Source organism: Trematomus bernacchii, unplaced genomic scaffold (genome assembly GCF_902827165.1).
Source record: "Trematomus bernacchii unplaced genomic scaffold, fTreBer1.1, whole genome shotgun sequence".
In the NCBI taxonomy this organism is placed as follows: Eukaryota; Metazoa; Chordata; class Actinopteri; order Perciformes; family Nototheniidae; genus Trematomus; species Trematomus bernacchii.
The window spans coordinates 5,376,871-5,394,694 of record NW_022987727.1 but is presented as its reverse complement, the minus strand read 5'-3'; the positions used below and the strand labels follow the sequence as shown (position 1 = coordinate 5,394,694).

Sequence of the window (17,824 nt, the reverse complement as noted above, 5' to 3'; positions counted from 1 at the left end):
GCTGGCCGCCCAAACCAAACTGAACATCGGGGGAGAAGGGCCTTAGTCAGAGAGGTGACCAAGAACCCGGTGATCACTCTGATAGAGCTCCAGTGTTCCTCTGTGGAGATTGGAGAACCTTCTAGAAGGACAACCATCTCTGCAGCACTCCACCAATCAGGCCTGTATGGTAGAGTGGCCAGAAGGAAGCCAAAGGCACATGAAAGCCCCCATGGAGCACCTAGAGTACTCTCAGACCATGAGAAACCAAATTGTCTGGTTTGATGAAACCAAAATGGATCTCTTTGGCCTGAATGCCAAGCATCATGTCTGGAGGAACCCAGGCACCGCTCATCACCTGGCCAACACCATCCCTACAGTGAAGCATGGTGGTGGCAGCTTCATGCTGTGGGAGGTTTTTCAGCGGCAGGAACTGGGAGACTAGTCAGGATCAAGGGAACGATGAATGCAGCAATGTACAGGGGGATCCTTGATGAAAACCTGCTCCAGAGCGCTCTGGACCTCAGACTGGGGCAAAGGTTCACCTTTCAACAGGACAACGACCCTAAGCACACAGCCACGATAACAAAGGAGCGGTTTCAGGACAAGTCTGTGAATGTCCTTGAGTGGCCCAGCCAGAGCCCAGACTTGACCCCGATTGAACATCTCTGGAGAGATCTGCAAATGGCTGTGCACCGACGCTCCCCATCCAACCTGATGGAGCTTGAGACAATCTGCAAAGAAGAATGGGAGAAACTGCCCAAATATAGGTGTGCCAAGCGTGTAGCATCATACTCAAGAAGACTTGAGGCTGTAATTGCTGCCAAAGGTGCTTCAACAAAGTATTGAGTAAAGGGTGTGAATACTTATGTTTATGTGATATTTGAGTGTTTTATTTTTAATTCATTTACAAAAAACATTTAAAAACATTTTCCACTTGGTCATTTTGGGGTATTGTGTCTCGAATGTTGAGAAAAAAAATGAATTTAATCAATTTTGAAATATGGCTGTAACATAACAAAATGTGGGAAAAGTGAAGGGGTATGAATACTTTCTGGATGCACTGTACTTGACCAACTCAAAATGTTGAATTAGTGAATACAAAACTTCAATCAATTTTGAATCAGAACGAAGGCTGTCCCCAATCACTTACGTCACTTTAGAAAAAGATGTCTTCACAACCAGTATGGACATATGGATATGTCACAATTGTATTCAGACAGACATACATGTACTGTATAATATGTGAACTAACCCTTTAAAGCTATGATATGCAATAGAAATGTATAGAGGACCAGGTACTAAATGTTTTTCCAGCAAAGGTCCCAATCTCATATTGTGTTTGAATTGCATTCTATAGTCAAACCCTATGTCTAAAATAAAATAAACAATGTATGTTTAGGATACTAAGAGGAGACGTTAACATGCAGACACATTTACCTGGTAAGAAGAAAGTCCATACCATATATATATATGAATAAATAAGACTAAGCACGATGAACCTACATTTTTAAGTAAACAAACCAATACAGAATGTTCTAAATCAAATAAATAAAGTGCGTCTCTTTAGAAAACATGTAGACAACAGCCTTGAGCAGCTCCTCTTCACAACATCAAACACAAAGACAGGGAGCCAAAATGCATTACTTCTCTGAAACTGTTGACACCCATTTAACTAACCATGAAACATTTCTCCCATATTCATTCTGAATTTAGCTGAAAGCAAAAGACATCTGATTGCTGGTTAAAGCCATAACAGCAATCTAACTTGATTTGTAAAACATTCTGTTTCCAATTCTGCTCAATTGTAGCTCTTTAGTTGTAACAACAGATGTTAGTTTGATTGCTGCTGCCAATTATTTTTAGGAAGACGCATGTAAATTAATTGAGCTTGTCGTAAAATGTTTTAAATCAATATTTGCATCAAATTAATTATGTTTTTAGCAAGTGGTTCTATAGCAAGAGCACAGAAGGTGCATATTTGAGATTTTCTTTTACCAAATCGCTGTATGACATCTCTTTGATATATTTGAATGTTTTTTTGAATAATGTAGGGAGTTAATTTAACAGATGTTGCTCCATTGTTCTCCAATCCTTATAGACTTTATCTGTAAGAATAAATTGAGTTTTCTTGGTTACACCTTTGTGACCGTGATCTACCAACATGGTTCTGACTGTATGAATAAAACCACTTCTGTGAGATAGGAACTGTTGATCTAATGCTGGAAGTGGCTTTCTGCGAGGAGGTTTGCTGTGTGTGTGCGTGTGTGTGTGTGTGTGTGTGTGTGTGTGTGCGTGCGTGCGTGCGTGTGTGCGTGCGTGCGGGGAAAGCATAAGCCCTAACTCAATGCCTCTTCTTTGCTCCCTTGCTCTAACTTAACTCATTCACACACACATGCAGTACACGCCCCGGTCTCTGGCCGTTCAGACCCCCCGTGGGAGGGATAGTGTAGAGCTGGTTAACTCTCGATGAACTCACTATGGGAATGACTTCCCCTTGGCCCCACTGCTCTCCCACACAGCCAATGCCTACTGTTTAACAAAAAAAACGTCCAAGTCTGGATAAATAAACTAGCCAGGACCACCTATCTAATGTAACTCCCTCACACTGTGCTTCTCAACCCAGTATTGCAAGCCTGCATACTAAAATAGAGGCTTTGGAGGTCTATCGTTATATTGCGCCATACTTGTCTTGCAAGCAGAGCATATGTAATGTAACCCCTTACTGAATATTAATGCTGGGTTACTCCGTGTCTTTGACTGTGCGCCTCGAGAGTGAGGCAAGGGCTGTGCAACACAATGCTTTCCAGAAAGTGTTTGCACTCTGCTCCTTTGTTAAGCACTAATTTGTTTTAAATAAATAACCCTGAATGTGGTTTCTGCACCTCAGGATTGCAGGAGTACAGTTTATGGCTGTGCGGCGCAGACTTTAATGCTCTCCTGTTGTCTGATCACAAATCTGTCAGGTTTGTGGCAGGATTTCCACCGATTTCGAAGACATTTGCTCGTCTGTATATTTAACAGAATGCTTAAGTAGGACATAATATGTGATTCAGACATGTGGTGTAGATCCTTAATCCCATAGTGAATCACAGTTCCCCGAGGAAAGCCTCATTAGACAACCACTGATGTGTATTGGATTTAGTGATAAATGGTGCTAATTGCCATGTAGGCAAATGTAGGTGCCGACGTGATGTTGTCGTACACACACACAATGACCGTTACAAGCACACACACGCACATGCTTGCACGCACACACTCTAATTCTTTTTGGAGGGGCTGCTGATTTGGAGCAAGGCAACATGAAAGATTATTAATTCTTCAAGAAACTGTGCTCATGCGACAAAACCCTTATTCATCTTGTTCTCAGCTTCAGACTCTGACATTCAGAAGAGAACTAGCATTTGACCCTGAACATTTTGTAAGGGAGGAAAATTAGGTCTCATTAAAAGCAAGATCAATGACAAGATATCGGCACGACTGCCAGCGCAATCTCGATGAGGGTAACAATTGAGGGGCTCTTTAGAATGAATGACTGCACATTCAACCACTAAAAAAGGGGCCGTCTCTCATAGATAGAAGACTGGCTTATTCTTCTTTCTACATAATTCACTGGCAGGAAAAAAGAGATATAGCTGCTAAGCACAACTGAAGGAATTGTTGGCTGTCTTGAGCTGACAATAAGGTTAACATTTCCTACTGTTTGTAAAACTGTAGTAAAGCTTTGGGAGCTCCATACCATAACACCTTTACTTTTCCATTTACAATTGTAATGCCATCTGTTCTTTATGCCAACAAATCTATAAAAAACAATCCATAACCCCTTTGCTAACAACTTGAAAAGTAAAGTATGCTTGGGAGCCTTACCTGCCATACACTCCACCAACGACAGCAGAAGTAGAAGTTTCCATAGCAACTCCATTTTAATAGTCTCAGGTCAATACGAGCTCACATCAAATCACAGGTGTGTAGATTCCTGGCTTTGTCCTTTTCGGCACTTTCCCGGTGTTTCTGTCAAATGAAAAGAGAATAAGGGGGGAAGCCATTAGAAAACAACAGGAGGAGGGGGTCAATGTTTGTAATATACAAAACAAAAGCAAGGTAAAAACTAATATATGTATTATCTGATAACATTCAATCTTTGCAAACACTTTTCAGGTCACATTGGGATAGAGCCGTTTCTTGATCTCACAGATATAGATTATACCCAGACTGTGTTCAGAAAAGGAGTTGTACAAGCACTTCTAAACACTTGTGTGGTAGCGTTTGCTTAAGTGTGCTTAACATTGCATAATAGGGATCCTGTCTTCAAGAGAAGCATAAAGGGATTGCTTGTTCTCAAACCTGCTGAGACAAAACAAAAAGCAAGCTGGTGGTCAGACACTTCTCTAACATGTGATAAAGAACTGTCCTGGCTCCTCCAGTTCGTCTGAGCAGGAGGGATTATGTATTTCTGAAGAGATGAGTGTACGCAGGGCAAAACAATTTAGGTCCCCCGAGAGAATCACACAATTGATTTTTCTCAAGGACTTAACCGTAATTCATCCCTGCTAAGACTCAAATGAAGTCCCCCCAAAAAAAGTTGTGAAATGATAATGAGACAAATTCCTCCCGTCACTGATAAACAATGATGTTTTATTTGCGAAAATGCTCTAACGCCCCCTATACTTTGATAGCTATGATCCTTTATGATAAAGCAGCATATACATGTTTGCGTGTGAAAGGCTGGTTATGGAGTGAAGGAGGATGAAGAGAGGAAATTATCCATCGTCTCTGCTCAGACTGACTCCCTCCCTGGTACATTTAACTGACTGATGGCAGAGTCAGCAGGCTGAAATTAATGAGAAAAAAATTAATAGCAACATACAGTATAGTCTATCAAAAGGCCTGTGCCAAAAAGCAGAGACAACAGAAAGATTACTCTTTCATAGTTTCCCAGTTATCTGCAGGCCTCTTATCTTCACACCACTGAAAGGCATGTCGGAGCATGCTGATGCTTATGTGAATATATCAGCTGTGTCTCAGTCGCCTACACTTCTCTTCCTTCTGCGTATACTAAACCATTAAAAGGTAACACTGTTCCCCTATACATCTCATTATGGAGATTGGGTTTAGAGTGTCATCCTAGCTCCAACTTATCTTGCAGTTATTAGGATGCAAATGTCATGAGTAAATGTTGGCTTTTAATAATAAAACAGAGAGACTTGAAATCCTTTCTTGAGCTCCTGGATATTTTTGGAGTGCTCCTCCTTTGAGGAAATAATTGTGAGAGATGCGCTGAATAAATTACTCCGCACGATGTTGTTTAAATGAAAAACAGGAGCCTAGAAACTGAGCAAAACAATTTATTCCAACTTCACATTATGCCATGTTATTTGGAAAAGTTGCTTGGAAAACAGTTGCTGCAATTTGACAAAACAGCAGCAAAAGCGAACATGACCGGGACGTGTGAACATTGACACACCACATTCATAAAAGCAAGTATCTGTTGGACTCTAACAGCACTCTCTTGATCTCTACAGGAGACATCAGACGGCAGGTTAGTGGGGGATAAAGGACCGCCTTTTGATCCAAAGACGCTCAGCCCTGAGATGGTGGCTAGAGGAGCCGGGAGTGTCCATGGCAGTATTTGACTTCCTCTTCAGTAAAATGAATTACCCTTGTTACCTTAAGTGGTAGTGACAAGACCAATGACTTACTTTCATCCTAAATTGATTCTCTCATTTGTTTACGGCCTGAGATGAAAGTTAATGATAGGGAAGGCTTTCAAACTTCGCCTTTCAAGTTTCACCCTCCTTCATATCTACGGAAAAAAAGCCAGTGGTTGAAAATTGTAATATGATCAAGGACGGAATGACGTGATGTCATAGCCTAAACATTTCCTGACCCAATTTGTAACTCAACTGCATTTAAATGTAATACAACAGTGATGTGATACATTTGACGAATTCAGCCTCTCGTTTCACAAATGCAGATGATGTAGCTGGAGAATAACACACAAAATATCAATCCGATAAATGACACACATATACAAATTATATTTCTTTGGGGTAATGATTTAACTGTAGCGTGTGATGGGCGGCATTATCTCTGTTGAGTGCCTCATATTCCTCCCCAGGAAACTGACATTTCAGCTTAAGTACTTTGTCAATTTTTGAAAGAATATAAATTGTATCTACCAAATTCAAATGCTCGGACATTGGTTTACTGAAAGAGGGCCAAACCGCCGGTGATACTGTAGATGTTGGAAGATCAAAACATTTTAATTAGAAGCAAGTCACGGTGATGAGCAGAGATCTGCAAAATGTCAGGTGCAGCTCAGAGATCTTGCCTCTGACTTCATCATCTGTGGGTAATATTTCCCGTAACAGTTGGGCAAAAGACTCAAATGTCAAGTTACCATAATAACTGTCATTCCTGATGATTTTTAGGCTATTTTTAAGACATCAACATTACAGCACATTTTCCTTTGAGGATTATTGAGTAACATTTTAACACATTTATCAATCAGTCAAAATGCCAAGAATTCACTCGTTCAGGCCTGTCAAATGTTTTGATTTGCTGCTTGTTCCGTTTCATTTCATTGTAATTGGATATATTTTGATTTTGGACTATTGGCCTGACAAACAAGGCAAAGAAAGCTGACCTCAGGCAACCCGTGCTTCAGGAAAAGTTGATATGCATTAACTATTATTTATATCAACTAGTTATCAATGGATCAGTTCCTCGTAGCCTGCACTATGAGAGGGCAGTCAGGGTTAATTCCCTAGTGTACTGGGACTTTAGCTAATGACATGAAATCAAAGCCATGTACTAGAACAGAATAAAGCTTGGATATAAATCTGAACACATCTTTTTGTTTGACTGTTGAGGAAATGCAGCTGCTTTGAGGCAAGCCTCAGAATTGAGGAGACAAAGCACTTCACCAAATGTCAGTGTTGTCAAAGTGACACGTCTTTTCCTCTTCTTCCCAGACAGCAGCAGCTGGAGTTGATAAACCACAGATTGTAGTTCAGTCAGCCATAGTAACTGACAGTGATGTCAGCTGATTCAACCCTCTCCACTACACCCGATTTCTGCCATCAATTTTTCAAGTCTCAAAAATGTATTAATAGAGGGGTACTCCAGGTCCCTTTGGTTGAAGAGTCCAGATGAAGATAAAACTCACGATAAAATGCATGAGCACTGCACACACACCCACACACCCCCAGGCTCTGAATCATGAATGAGGCGAGACTCTCACACTCTGCAGGAATGAGACAAGACCGGGGAAAATGGCATACAATGCTGCATCTTTAATCACCTGAGCTGTGACTGCACTTGATCTGCAGACACCGGCTCGATCAGTGTTTGCCTGCATGTGAGGTTCATTCCACGGCTCTGAGTGCCTCACATCATTTAAAATTCATTTTCTGCTGGTGCCCGAGTTGAGACTCGTAGTAGAGTACGAGAAATGTCTTCCTCGTCCTCAGCACTTTGATTCACTGCGCACATGATTTAAAGATTCACAAAGCAGCTCTGCGGTAGAGTGGCCCTGATGATGATATCAGCTCCTAATCAGATCAAAGTATTCACGTTTTTTTACACATAATAATTAATTATTAAAACGTACCCTTAAGAGAGAAATTAAGATTATTATTTTATTGTATTCATTGATAGTGTGAGTTTTTTATCCAGTGATTTTCTTTTGAATGTTTGCAAGTACTTCATGGTCTTTGATAAGTGTAGGTGTAATATCCAAACCCAAAATAAATGTTTGTAGTGTCTAGTACAATTTGGAATAAATAAATCTGACACTTCATCTAAAGGTATTTTGAAGATGTTACTTCCGCTTGTACTGACTGTAAGTAATGAACTCAACGGTACTTTAAATGTTTAAAGGGCATGAAAAAGCAAACCTCAAAACGATATAAACTTCCATCCAACCATCCTGCTTTCTAAGATTCTATGCTCACATAACCAATGAGCTTAAAACTTTTAAGCTTTTGAGAGTGCCAATATTTATATTCCTCCCAAATGGCACACCATGGGAGTCAAGGAAGAGCCAACATATTCCCTAGCCAAGCTTGTACCTCAAATAGTGGCACAAGACAAAGAGACTAATGGTGTTTTGATCTAAGCACACAAGCCGCAGGCATGACATAACACATGCCAGCTTCTTCATTTCTCCAGACCACACCAGGGGCGCTCCACTAAGCGCTCAGCCCAATCTCCCCTGTGACACCATCAACTGAGTATGTGGAAAGGTTCTTCCTGCTTTCACACACGCCCCAAGCCCAATTCTCCGCATAATGAGCACAGAATATGGTAATAATTTAGACACCCTTATCGAGCTATGCATCAACATTCAGTCAGGATGTTTCTGAATACCCTTTATTTAAGCATTATTGATTAAATGGTTAAACTTCAAGCAATGCACTCATGCCCTAAAATGGTTAAACTTCATGCAATGCCCTAAAATGATAAAAGTGATAGATGTAAGTTAATTGATTCATCACTGTAACTTTTTATTTAATTGGAAATAAACTAAATATAACTGGAGTGGCCTAGATTTTAATCACTCTAATTAGGCACCTGCAGCAAACATATTGTGTATTTATGATACTGCTCTTGCTAGCTCTGAATGAAAGTGGTTGACAATTCCAGTGCACCTGCCTTTACTCAAGCACTAATTAAGAATCCCAATTGGATTTAAGAGTCTGCCAATAAATAGTTTCTTAAATACAGATTTAAATATTTGGTGCAACACTTTGGTGGAATCTAGGAGTTATAACGTGAAGCCATTTTAAGGCCTATAACCTTAAGCTAGTAATACTGTGAGGAATAAAAGGATCCTCTCACACTTTGAGCACCGAGTCTTAATATTTCAATACAAACTAGAAGGATAATAACGACGAAAGGTCTGGAAGATGAAAAAAACATACAAACTGTTGCCCCATTCAAAACAACAATCTATTCAATCTAATAATGACAATCTAATATTAGGCACCTACAACAAGATAAGCCAAAACAACATCCGTATGTCAATCAAACATCAACTGACTTTTCATTTCTAAAGTGAAAACTTGACAAATAACAAGTACAAAATGTTTTCCCATATATATCACTCCATGTTTGTCTCTTCTGAGCTTACTAAAAGAAATCCAGCTGAGCGAAAGCAGAGTAACACATTATATATAATGTGAAGAGACGGATTAAATTGCCTTTAATTTACATGATATTTATCTTCCATGGGTGGATATGTCTGAATATATTGCTGATTCAAGAAAAGGAGGAGGTTGGATCGTGAATTTACAATACCCCACTGAGCTGGTGTGCATTAGAAATGAAAAAATAAACATGTAGCAAAGTACTGAGGAGTTTTGATTTCGAGGAACAATCTGTATTCAGTCCAAGTACAAATTGTGGTTGTGAATTATAAACATTTAAAGGCAATAGGTAAGCAAAGAGTTTGAGTTTTGTGTTGCTGCTGTTCCGTTTACAGCTTGTACTGTAAAGAGTCACAAAGATGAAGCAGTACCCTGACTCAAAGAGACTTGCCTCTCGATTTGTGAATCTTTTTAAAGCATAAATCCAGTCTCCAAACAGTATTTTAAGGAAGCCTAGGAAAAGGACCATGACGTGACAATTCTTATGGAAAGCTGGGAAACTTATCTCAAAGCAAAAGTTAAGTATAAACTCCAGACACTAACTTACACTACACTAGGACAGCTCTTTTGATCCTGTCCTAAACTTATCAAGTTCTGGTCCGATATTTTAAAAATTATTTCTATAGAGCTGTGATATTACACCAGACCCATACACTGCTCTGTTGAGACCAAATATATATATCACAATTCCAACAAAAGACAATACAACATTGCATTGTTATTGCAAAAAGTTATATTTAAACCCTTTTATAATGAGGATGCTGGCTCTTTTGACCTGGCAAGCAGGAATTGTGTCGGAAAGGATCCGATACAATTCTTCTCTCAGCTCTGCAACCTTTGATAAAAACATGAGGCAATCATTTCTGTCTTTTTACTATAGAATGGCCTAAAGCGTTTGCATATGTACATATTGGTGTGTACTGTATATGCTGTCAACATGTGTATTTCTCTCGGTAAAGTAATCGTATGGCATCCATTTATTGCTGATTGTTTTGTTCATCAAATTGCTTTGTATCTCAGCAAGTTTTTCCCCTATTTATCACTGAGGCAAGGGGGCTGGGTGAATTAGTTGGAGTTAGTTAGTTTGTTAAAGATAAGATAAGATAAGATGGAACTTTATTTATCCCCTTGGGGAAAGTCAGGCGTTTGTACACATAAAGTCACAAAAATCATTGTTCAAAATTTGATAACCATAAAATGTACTCTGCTCTGCAGGTAAAATGGTGGTGGTCTACTCCGCTGGATACCTTTAGTTTTGAATCAACCGCAAAACACAAAAGTGAAAACAATTTCTGAAGGAGCCATGTGGATCCTACTAAGCTTCCCTGTTAGGTTAAATGCTGTAAAAAAACAAACCAAACTTTTGTCCTCCGGATTCACAACTTTTTACCTGCATCAACCCCTTTGAGTCTGTGTGCTGTTTTTCCAGGCTCCGCTCAGTGGGGTACTATAAACTTCATGTTACACCCTCCTGCTCTATCTAAACCAGTGACATCATCTGAAACGTGTCCAGCCATGCACGCTTCCCCAAGGAGATGTGTAGTAGCTCTACTACTCCAAACACTTGGATACTGAAGGTTAGAAGAGTAACTGCACTCCAGAGAAGTATTTGTGTAAGGACTAAAACCACATTTTTTGGTAGAAAAAGTTATGCCCAGGGCACATCCAGCTGGCATTATGTCAACATGAAACAAAACAAAGTGTTAACAACACTGAGACTTCCTTGCAAACAAAGGAAAGAATGACACCAACTGTAAAGATGTTGTGACGAAGAAGAATTAAATGTCAGAAGAAACTCATCCTAAGCCACCTCTAATTTACTTAATAGCAGAATCATAACGTGCGATGCTTCTCCCTCTCAAACATGTGTTCACTTGATTTCATGAGGAAAGCCATTTCTAACAGAGACACAAGCTTAAGGACTTTAGCCATCTGATCAGCAATCAGGCTCAGAGCTGGGTGCAATCAAAGAAAAGGAGAGATGATGAGACTGGACTGAATCCAATCCCCATGTTGATAACTGGCAACAAATGAGTTCCGTCAGAGCTTTTAAATTAAGAATTAATAGGTGGATTTGTGCCCTCTTGCAGAATATATGCATGGTATAAATGATGTTCATGGCAATAATAGGACACAACGATTGTTATTATCTCTAATGGATGTGTGGAAATTGTACAAACCAATTGGGAATAGGCATTTCAAACCTGTTAGTTTCCAATTGACACATGGCTATAAGGCATGAACACTAATATATGCCTTGACGTGCAATTTCACCCTGGACATTTATTAAAAGGCTGTGTGTGTGCTGCCTACTATTGCCCAAGAGAGACATAAATAAATAGTATAGTCTGAAAAACCCACAAGAAAATAACCTTCATTCTGATATTACTCTGTAAATGACTTGAATGTTTTACACAATTTCACAGTAATTATGTTCGCTGTGAGAGTGAAGTTTCTGAGGGCTGACGGTTAAGAGCAGCCTGATGATTGCAGAGACCGAAACAAGCAATACTGTGTTAATAATATCAAAACATATCGTTTATACAGAAAATAAACACGAGAAACACTTGTAGTTAATTACCTGAGTATGTTCCCTGCTGTGTTTGTTGATATTTATCCCTTTTCGGATATCCATGTTACACCGCGCATCTCCTCACTCCTTCAGCCCAGCAGCTCCCAGCATCGAGTCCACGGCGACAGTGAAGTTCGTCACTTCGAAGTGCGGATGCTGCTCTCGTAGAAATGGCCCCAAACTCTCCTCTTTGCCTTTTGAGGGCAGGCTACCTTAAAATAAGGCGTACACTCTTTCCACCCTCAGGTTCCTTCGCTGTTTTACAGAGTCCGAGTAGTTGCTAGCAGCCCGGTCCTCCACACTGTCCCCGGCACGTTCACTCAGGGCACCCCGGCAGTCCTGCTCGCACCGCCGCCAGGCTGCTCCAAACACGCTGCCGTGGCTTGCAGCGTAAAGGTCTGCGGTGAGAAGGTTTTAAATGTCGTTGTATGAATCTTTAGAGAGGCAGAAAGTGCTCACACAACGGGGTTCAGTCTTAACGTCCGAGAGTCCACACAGGATAGCAGGACTGTAATTGCCTGCGCGCGGAGGCAGTGGCACATCGGGCATCACATCGGAGACTGTGGGTACAGTAGTGTTCCGGTTTTTGTGTCCACGAAGCAGGTTCACAGCACGCTCTTCACATCCTCAAGTCATCACGAAACAAAGCCTTAACAATAAATCACCCTCCTTATCTGGAATGTTCGTGTAATTGGTTGTTTTTCTTTCTAAGAAATCAAAGCCCAACAATGAATACGTTTCATTATTCTGGGTGGATTAATTATTAGAAAGCTCGTTAAAGTTATCCACACCGCAGTATACAAATATCTTACAGGTAAAAGCACTGCTAACATTCTTTAAAAAAAAGATTGTACTATTAATTCATTAAACCTTTCACTTGAATAACAATTTAATGTGTTTGAAGTTTCTCAATTTGACACCAGTGAACATGTTGAGGTCAATCTGAGTTTGAAAAATTGTATTCTGTGTTTAATGCTCCTTCCTTTATTCTTTTGCCTAGTATAGAAAATATGTCGTATGGGATATTTGGATAATATTGTAAAGAAAGCACGGAAGCCTAATTATCAGAACATTTTCCAGTTTGCCATTATTCATCTTACATGAATAGTAGCCTATCATAAAATGCACTGAAATTATGAATAGTAAATGATTTCTTCCAAAACCAGTCACCACACACAGGTGTTAACACTTACTGATGCTGTCTAATTGAAGATATTCTCAGGACTGTGTATGCACATCTGTTGTCTACATCTTTCTCTCCCTTGTTTTACAGTAGCCATCTTAATAGTAAGCATTATATAGTTTGGTGACATAAGGTAATTAACAGTTTAGCCCCACCCAACACACACACGTGGTTAAAGGACTAATCAGTAATTGGGAACACCTGAGCAGGTGTGCAGAGCCTTTACCTGTAACTAGTTACGACAGGTGCCACACAATGTGAAGTAGAAATACTGTATAAAGTACAATAACATGGAAATACATAAGTACAAGTATGTCAACATTGTACTTAACATGACTGTACATTTTAGTTATTGTTTTAATAGCAGTGTCACAGCACTATCAAATAGTGTTAATATACCTAGGCAAAATTGCATATTAATAACTTGAAAAAGACTGCCACAGAGATAGCAGCAGCCCCTTTTCAACCCTTTATACTGTGCACTGTATTATTTTTACAACAAGGAAAAAATGACTATACATTTGAAAGCTACTAGATACTATTATAGTTACTCAACTTACATTTTGTCTAGCATTTGTTGCCAATTAATTGTAACAGAAGCCTCTTCGGAGCTCTGTTGTGTGGTTACCTTCTGCTGCTTTGAAAGTCACACGAAAAGTGATGTGTTAGGCATTTCAACTTAAATAACCTTCTTTTTGTAGAACTTTTTCCACTCCATGTATGTGGTATGGCATAATAAAAAATAAAAAAAATGTCTTTGTTAGTTCATATGCGCGTATGATCAGGCAGTTATTAATTTCTACTCATATACTCAACAAAACAAGACAGACAGTTTAACCGTCAGAACTTGTTACATGCACTACGCCTCATAATCCACACATAATGTTGAGTGGGATTTAAGAGAATCTACTTCTGTTTAAGCCAATGGCAGAGAGATAATTACAGCAGAAATGACTAAATGCCCCACTGAGCCTTGGAAAGGGAAAAGGGAAGAAGAGTATTTGGATTAACCTACTGAATGAACATTTAGTATTCCTTAGCCACCCATACACAGCTAATAATGGCACATCAAAGCTCCAAGGCACACTTAATAGTACAGCCAGCCTAAACACAAATATCTGCAACTAGGCTTGAATATTTTATGATTTCTTTAATGCTCAACACTGGACAAGGAAATATTTTCATCATTTTGTGATTTTCTTTAAAAGAAAAAACATAACAAATTCCCACTGCTATGCAAGGCACTTTCAACCATATATATGTGTGACAATGAGCTTTCATTGTTGTTAGGAAGCTGTCATTTAAATACAACGCGCGCGTTTGACCTGAGGCAGTAAATGAGGTGCATGAGCAACTTGTCAACGCCACCAGGAGTCAGAGAGACGAGCCTTTCTCTCTGAGGGCAAGAGAAAGCAGACTATTCTATGCAGAGGTGTCACACCGTCTCATTTAGCACATGCAAACCAATTATCTTGAATAAAATATTGTATAAAATCACAAACATTTTTGACTTAGTTGTACTTTTGTATGTCAAGCTACTCCAATATCTGCCATTGAGTCTTCAGTTTATCTACCAATAGATCTGTTAAGCATGAGTTTACTAATATAAAAATAAACATTTCATTAGTTATCTTTTAAGTCAGTGTTAACCTCAAAAATTGATTTTGACTGTTTTATTTTAGGAAAAGTGTGCAGCCTTGCTTGAAAATTACCTTCTTTCTTGTTGCCAATCCTTTACAAAATCTAACTATCCTGTAAATAACCTTGACCGTATAAAATGATCAGTTATTCACTCACGATTTGTGTGCAGCAGCAAAAATCAAAATTTAAAATCTAATATTACTCGGCACCATGTTCTCTGTGGCACAATGCATCAAAACCCTGCGTGTGAGAATCACAGCTTGCGAGAGGTGAAGAGGACTTTAAACTGGACCTGCACGGTCTGTTAGAGCCAAGTTTTTGGCACAGATGGTAGCCTGGGTGTGCATTGACTGAGTTAGGGCAATCCTCCCTGCCCTTGTCTCTGCATGATGTCATTCAGTTTAATCAAATGAAGGACAGTCAACAGCTCAGTCGCATGCTCAGCAATGCAGACAGCACACTGCAGCTTATCCTTAGGACAGGAGGACATGGAGTCCAAACCAGAGGCTGGCGCAGGATGTGAGGATACTTTACTGACCCGCACACTGAACCAGCACTGATCATGGCGTTAAGCTTTTTCAGCTGCAGTGGGCAGGACATGCACTATTTGATGTTTTATTTTTGCTTTTGATACTGATGGCAGCTGACCTGATAAGGACACGCTTGTCAAAAAAGGTGACATGGTTCAGGTCCCAATCGGTTGAAGCTGTTTGTACTGTATAAATATGTCTATAACACAAATGGTTATATTGAGAGGCTTTTTGACAGGCGTAGGTTACTTCTGATACAAGAACATTTATTAAAAGCACCGAATAGAAAGCCGTGTTGGATGGCTGACATTGAAATGTATCCAAGTAGTGGAGAGTTAAATGTTTACCTCCACAGCACCTACTGAGTCACCAAGGTTTGGTTACTATGATTTGTTGATTTATTGATTAATGATTTTATAACCCAATTAGTAAATTAATTAACAATTATTCAGTGATCATTTACTGCAGCTCTACAATAAAAGTGACTGCACGTGTGTTCATCTCAAGCTTAAAGATTGATACATTTTTGGAGGTTTAGCTCACAAGACAAGTGTTGTTCATAAAATGAAGAAGCTTGAGAAAAAAGTTAAGACATACATTCACAGATGTCCAGTTGGTGGAGAGGAAAAGACATCTGTGTGGAACGTCTGTGCTTGCAGCCTGGGGTTTGACAGGTAGCTGCCTTCAGTCTGCCAGGATGTCTGTTATCCACCCACTCATTGAGGGAGAAATGTCGAGCTGCAACACAATGCTGTGGAGGTCAAGGATAATAAAAGAGGGGTGCGTTCAACAAATGGGGTCCTGGCAGAGAAACAAGGGTCGGGAACTATTGGCCTTGGGTTGACCAGAAAAGCTTTTGAAGGAGCAAGTCTATAAAGGGCCTAATTCTGAAATGAAAGAGTGTCCTGCATGTGCAAATAAATGGTAAATCTCTGTTGAGGGAGAACCTTGAATAAAACACAATTTAATTAATATTCTGGGAACATAGAGCAACATTTATGAAATAGAAATGTCGAAGCACAATTGGTGTCATGGAGGTGGGAGTTGACAAGTGTGTGAGTGTTGGTGTGTGTGTGTGGGGGGGGGGGGTCTACTACTGTAGCATAGCACATGACTCCAAAACTCATGTTGCATGATAGGTAATGTAGGGTCTGTTAATGAAGAATTAATGGAATAAAAAGACAATATCTTTGGTTGTGGTCCATTGATTTTGATCTTTTAAAAAATACTTCCTTTTGTGAGTCCATCAGGTACTGTATGGACAACAAAAATATTTTTAAGTTTAAATATTTAAAAAGATGGTCTTTTTTTTGCAGTTACTTTCAGTATGAACATGTTGTTATACAGTAGCAGTGAGCAGTTTGCATGTACTGTAGATTCAACATACTGCAAGTGGTTCCTCATTATGTTGATTAAAACAGTACATTTCCTCTAAATCCTATTTTCTGAAAGAGGTTTGTTGTTGTTATGAACATATATTTAGGGCGATAGGGTTTGAAATATGAGTCAGCCTCCACTCTCAAATGTCTTGGTTTTAAATAGTCTAACCCTGCCCAAGCGGAGGCAACACCATTAAACAGCTAATGAAAAGACCGGCATAAACTTGATACACACCTTCAAAACTGTAAAGTATTGGATATAATTCTTGATGAAATAACATGTGTATATTTGCATAAGATCTTTTTTTTTTTAACTACATCAACTGCTATAATAATCTTAAAACCATAAAACTGATAATGTGTTTTATAAACTTAACACATATGAAGTAAACTTGGACATTCTTGGTGTGCAGTAATACCAAGCAAGCTCTTGGAAAAATGTCCAAGAGAAGACTTAACTATTTTTCTAATTACTCATCTTAGTTTGAAGTTGTCTAACACAAGGGCTTTGATATCGACTTGTGGCTCCTGGCTCCACATGGTCCAAATTGTCTGTGTGAGAGATATCTCAAAGAAAATCAAGGAGTTTTTCTCTCTGACCAGCAGCCTTCACTTGCTGCACACTAATGACTGTCTCGCTAAAGCATTTAACCTTGAGCCAATCTGTCTTCTCACTTAGAAAAACTGAGCTTTTGAACCATGAAATGGAGGTAGTTGTTGCTCTGAAAGGAGGTTACAACCCAAACTACTTCAAGATTAATCAAGTGCCATTTCAAATGTTTTACCAAAGCCGTATTATTATAACAACTTTGTTATTTTAATCAGCTCTTTATGTTGAGCGTCACAATGATTTCCTCATAAGTAGTTTTTAAACACTAGACACATTACACAGTCATCAATGAAACAAGTGTGTATGCTGTACCCGTTAAGACGAAGCAGATGCAATGCAGCATAAGTTATTTCTCATATTTGTCCTAAACTAAAGTGCTGCCACACTTGGTACATCTGCAGATACAATCCAGAGGCTTGTACCGAGCTCTTCAATGCAACCAGGGAGGAAAAGGGGGGAACAAATTGAGTGAGTGAGTGAGTGAGTGAGTGAGTGAGTGAGTGAGTGAGTGAGTGAGTGAGTGAGTGAGTGAGTGAGTGAGTGAGTGAGTGAGTGAAATTACCTATGCAAATGAGTTTATTCCCAAAAACACATCCCACTCCTGAAAGAGAATCTGAAATGAAACGAAAAGATGTATACAATACATATCCCCTTGTGATTCTAGTGATGGTTGTTAATACATATTCCAGATTTGAAGTGACAGCTTTCTCTTCAATGCACAGACTGACAGTAACAAAATCACAACTTCAACCTTTTTTTTTGCTTTAAAATTGAAAAAGTT

At 39.3% G+C, this 17,824-nt stretch overlaps 1 protein-coding gene across 1 annotated transcript in view; it reads right to left on the bottom strand.

Annotated features, from left to right (window-relative positions):
* cntn3a.1 (contactin 3a, tandem duplicate 1) overlaps window positions 1–12,227 on the bottom strand; it is an 81,110-nt gene extending 68,883 nt beyond the window's left edge. The window contains exons 1-2 of the mRNA XM_034144588.1: window positions 11,710–12,227; window positions 3,847–3,990 (exon numbers count right to left, since the gene is read on the bottom strand). Of these exons, the coding sequence (XP_034000479.1) occupies window positions 3,847–3,901 (55 nt within the window). The 5' untranslated portion in view covers window positions 3,902–3,990; window positions 11,710–12,227. The remainder of the gene's footprint in view (window positions 1–3,846; window positions 3,991–11,709) is intronic.
* Window positions 12,228–17,824: the final 5,597 nt, after the last annotated feature.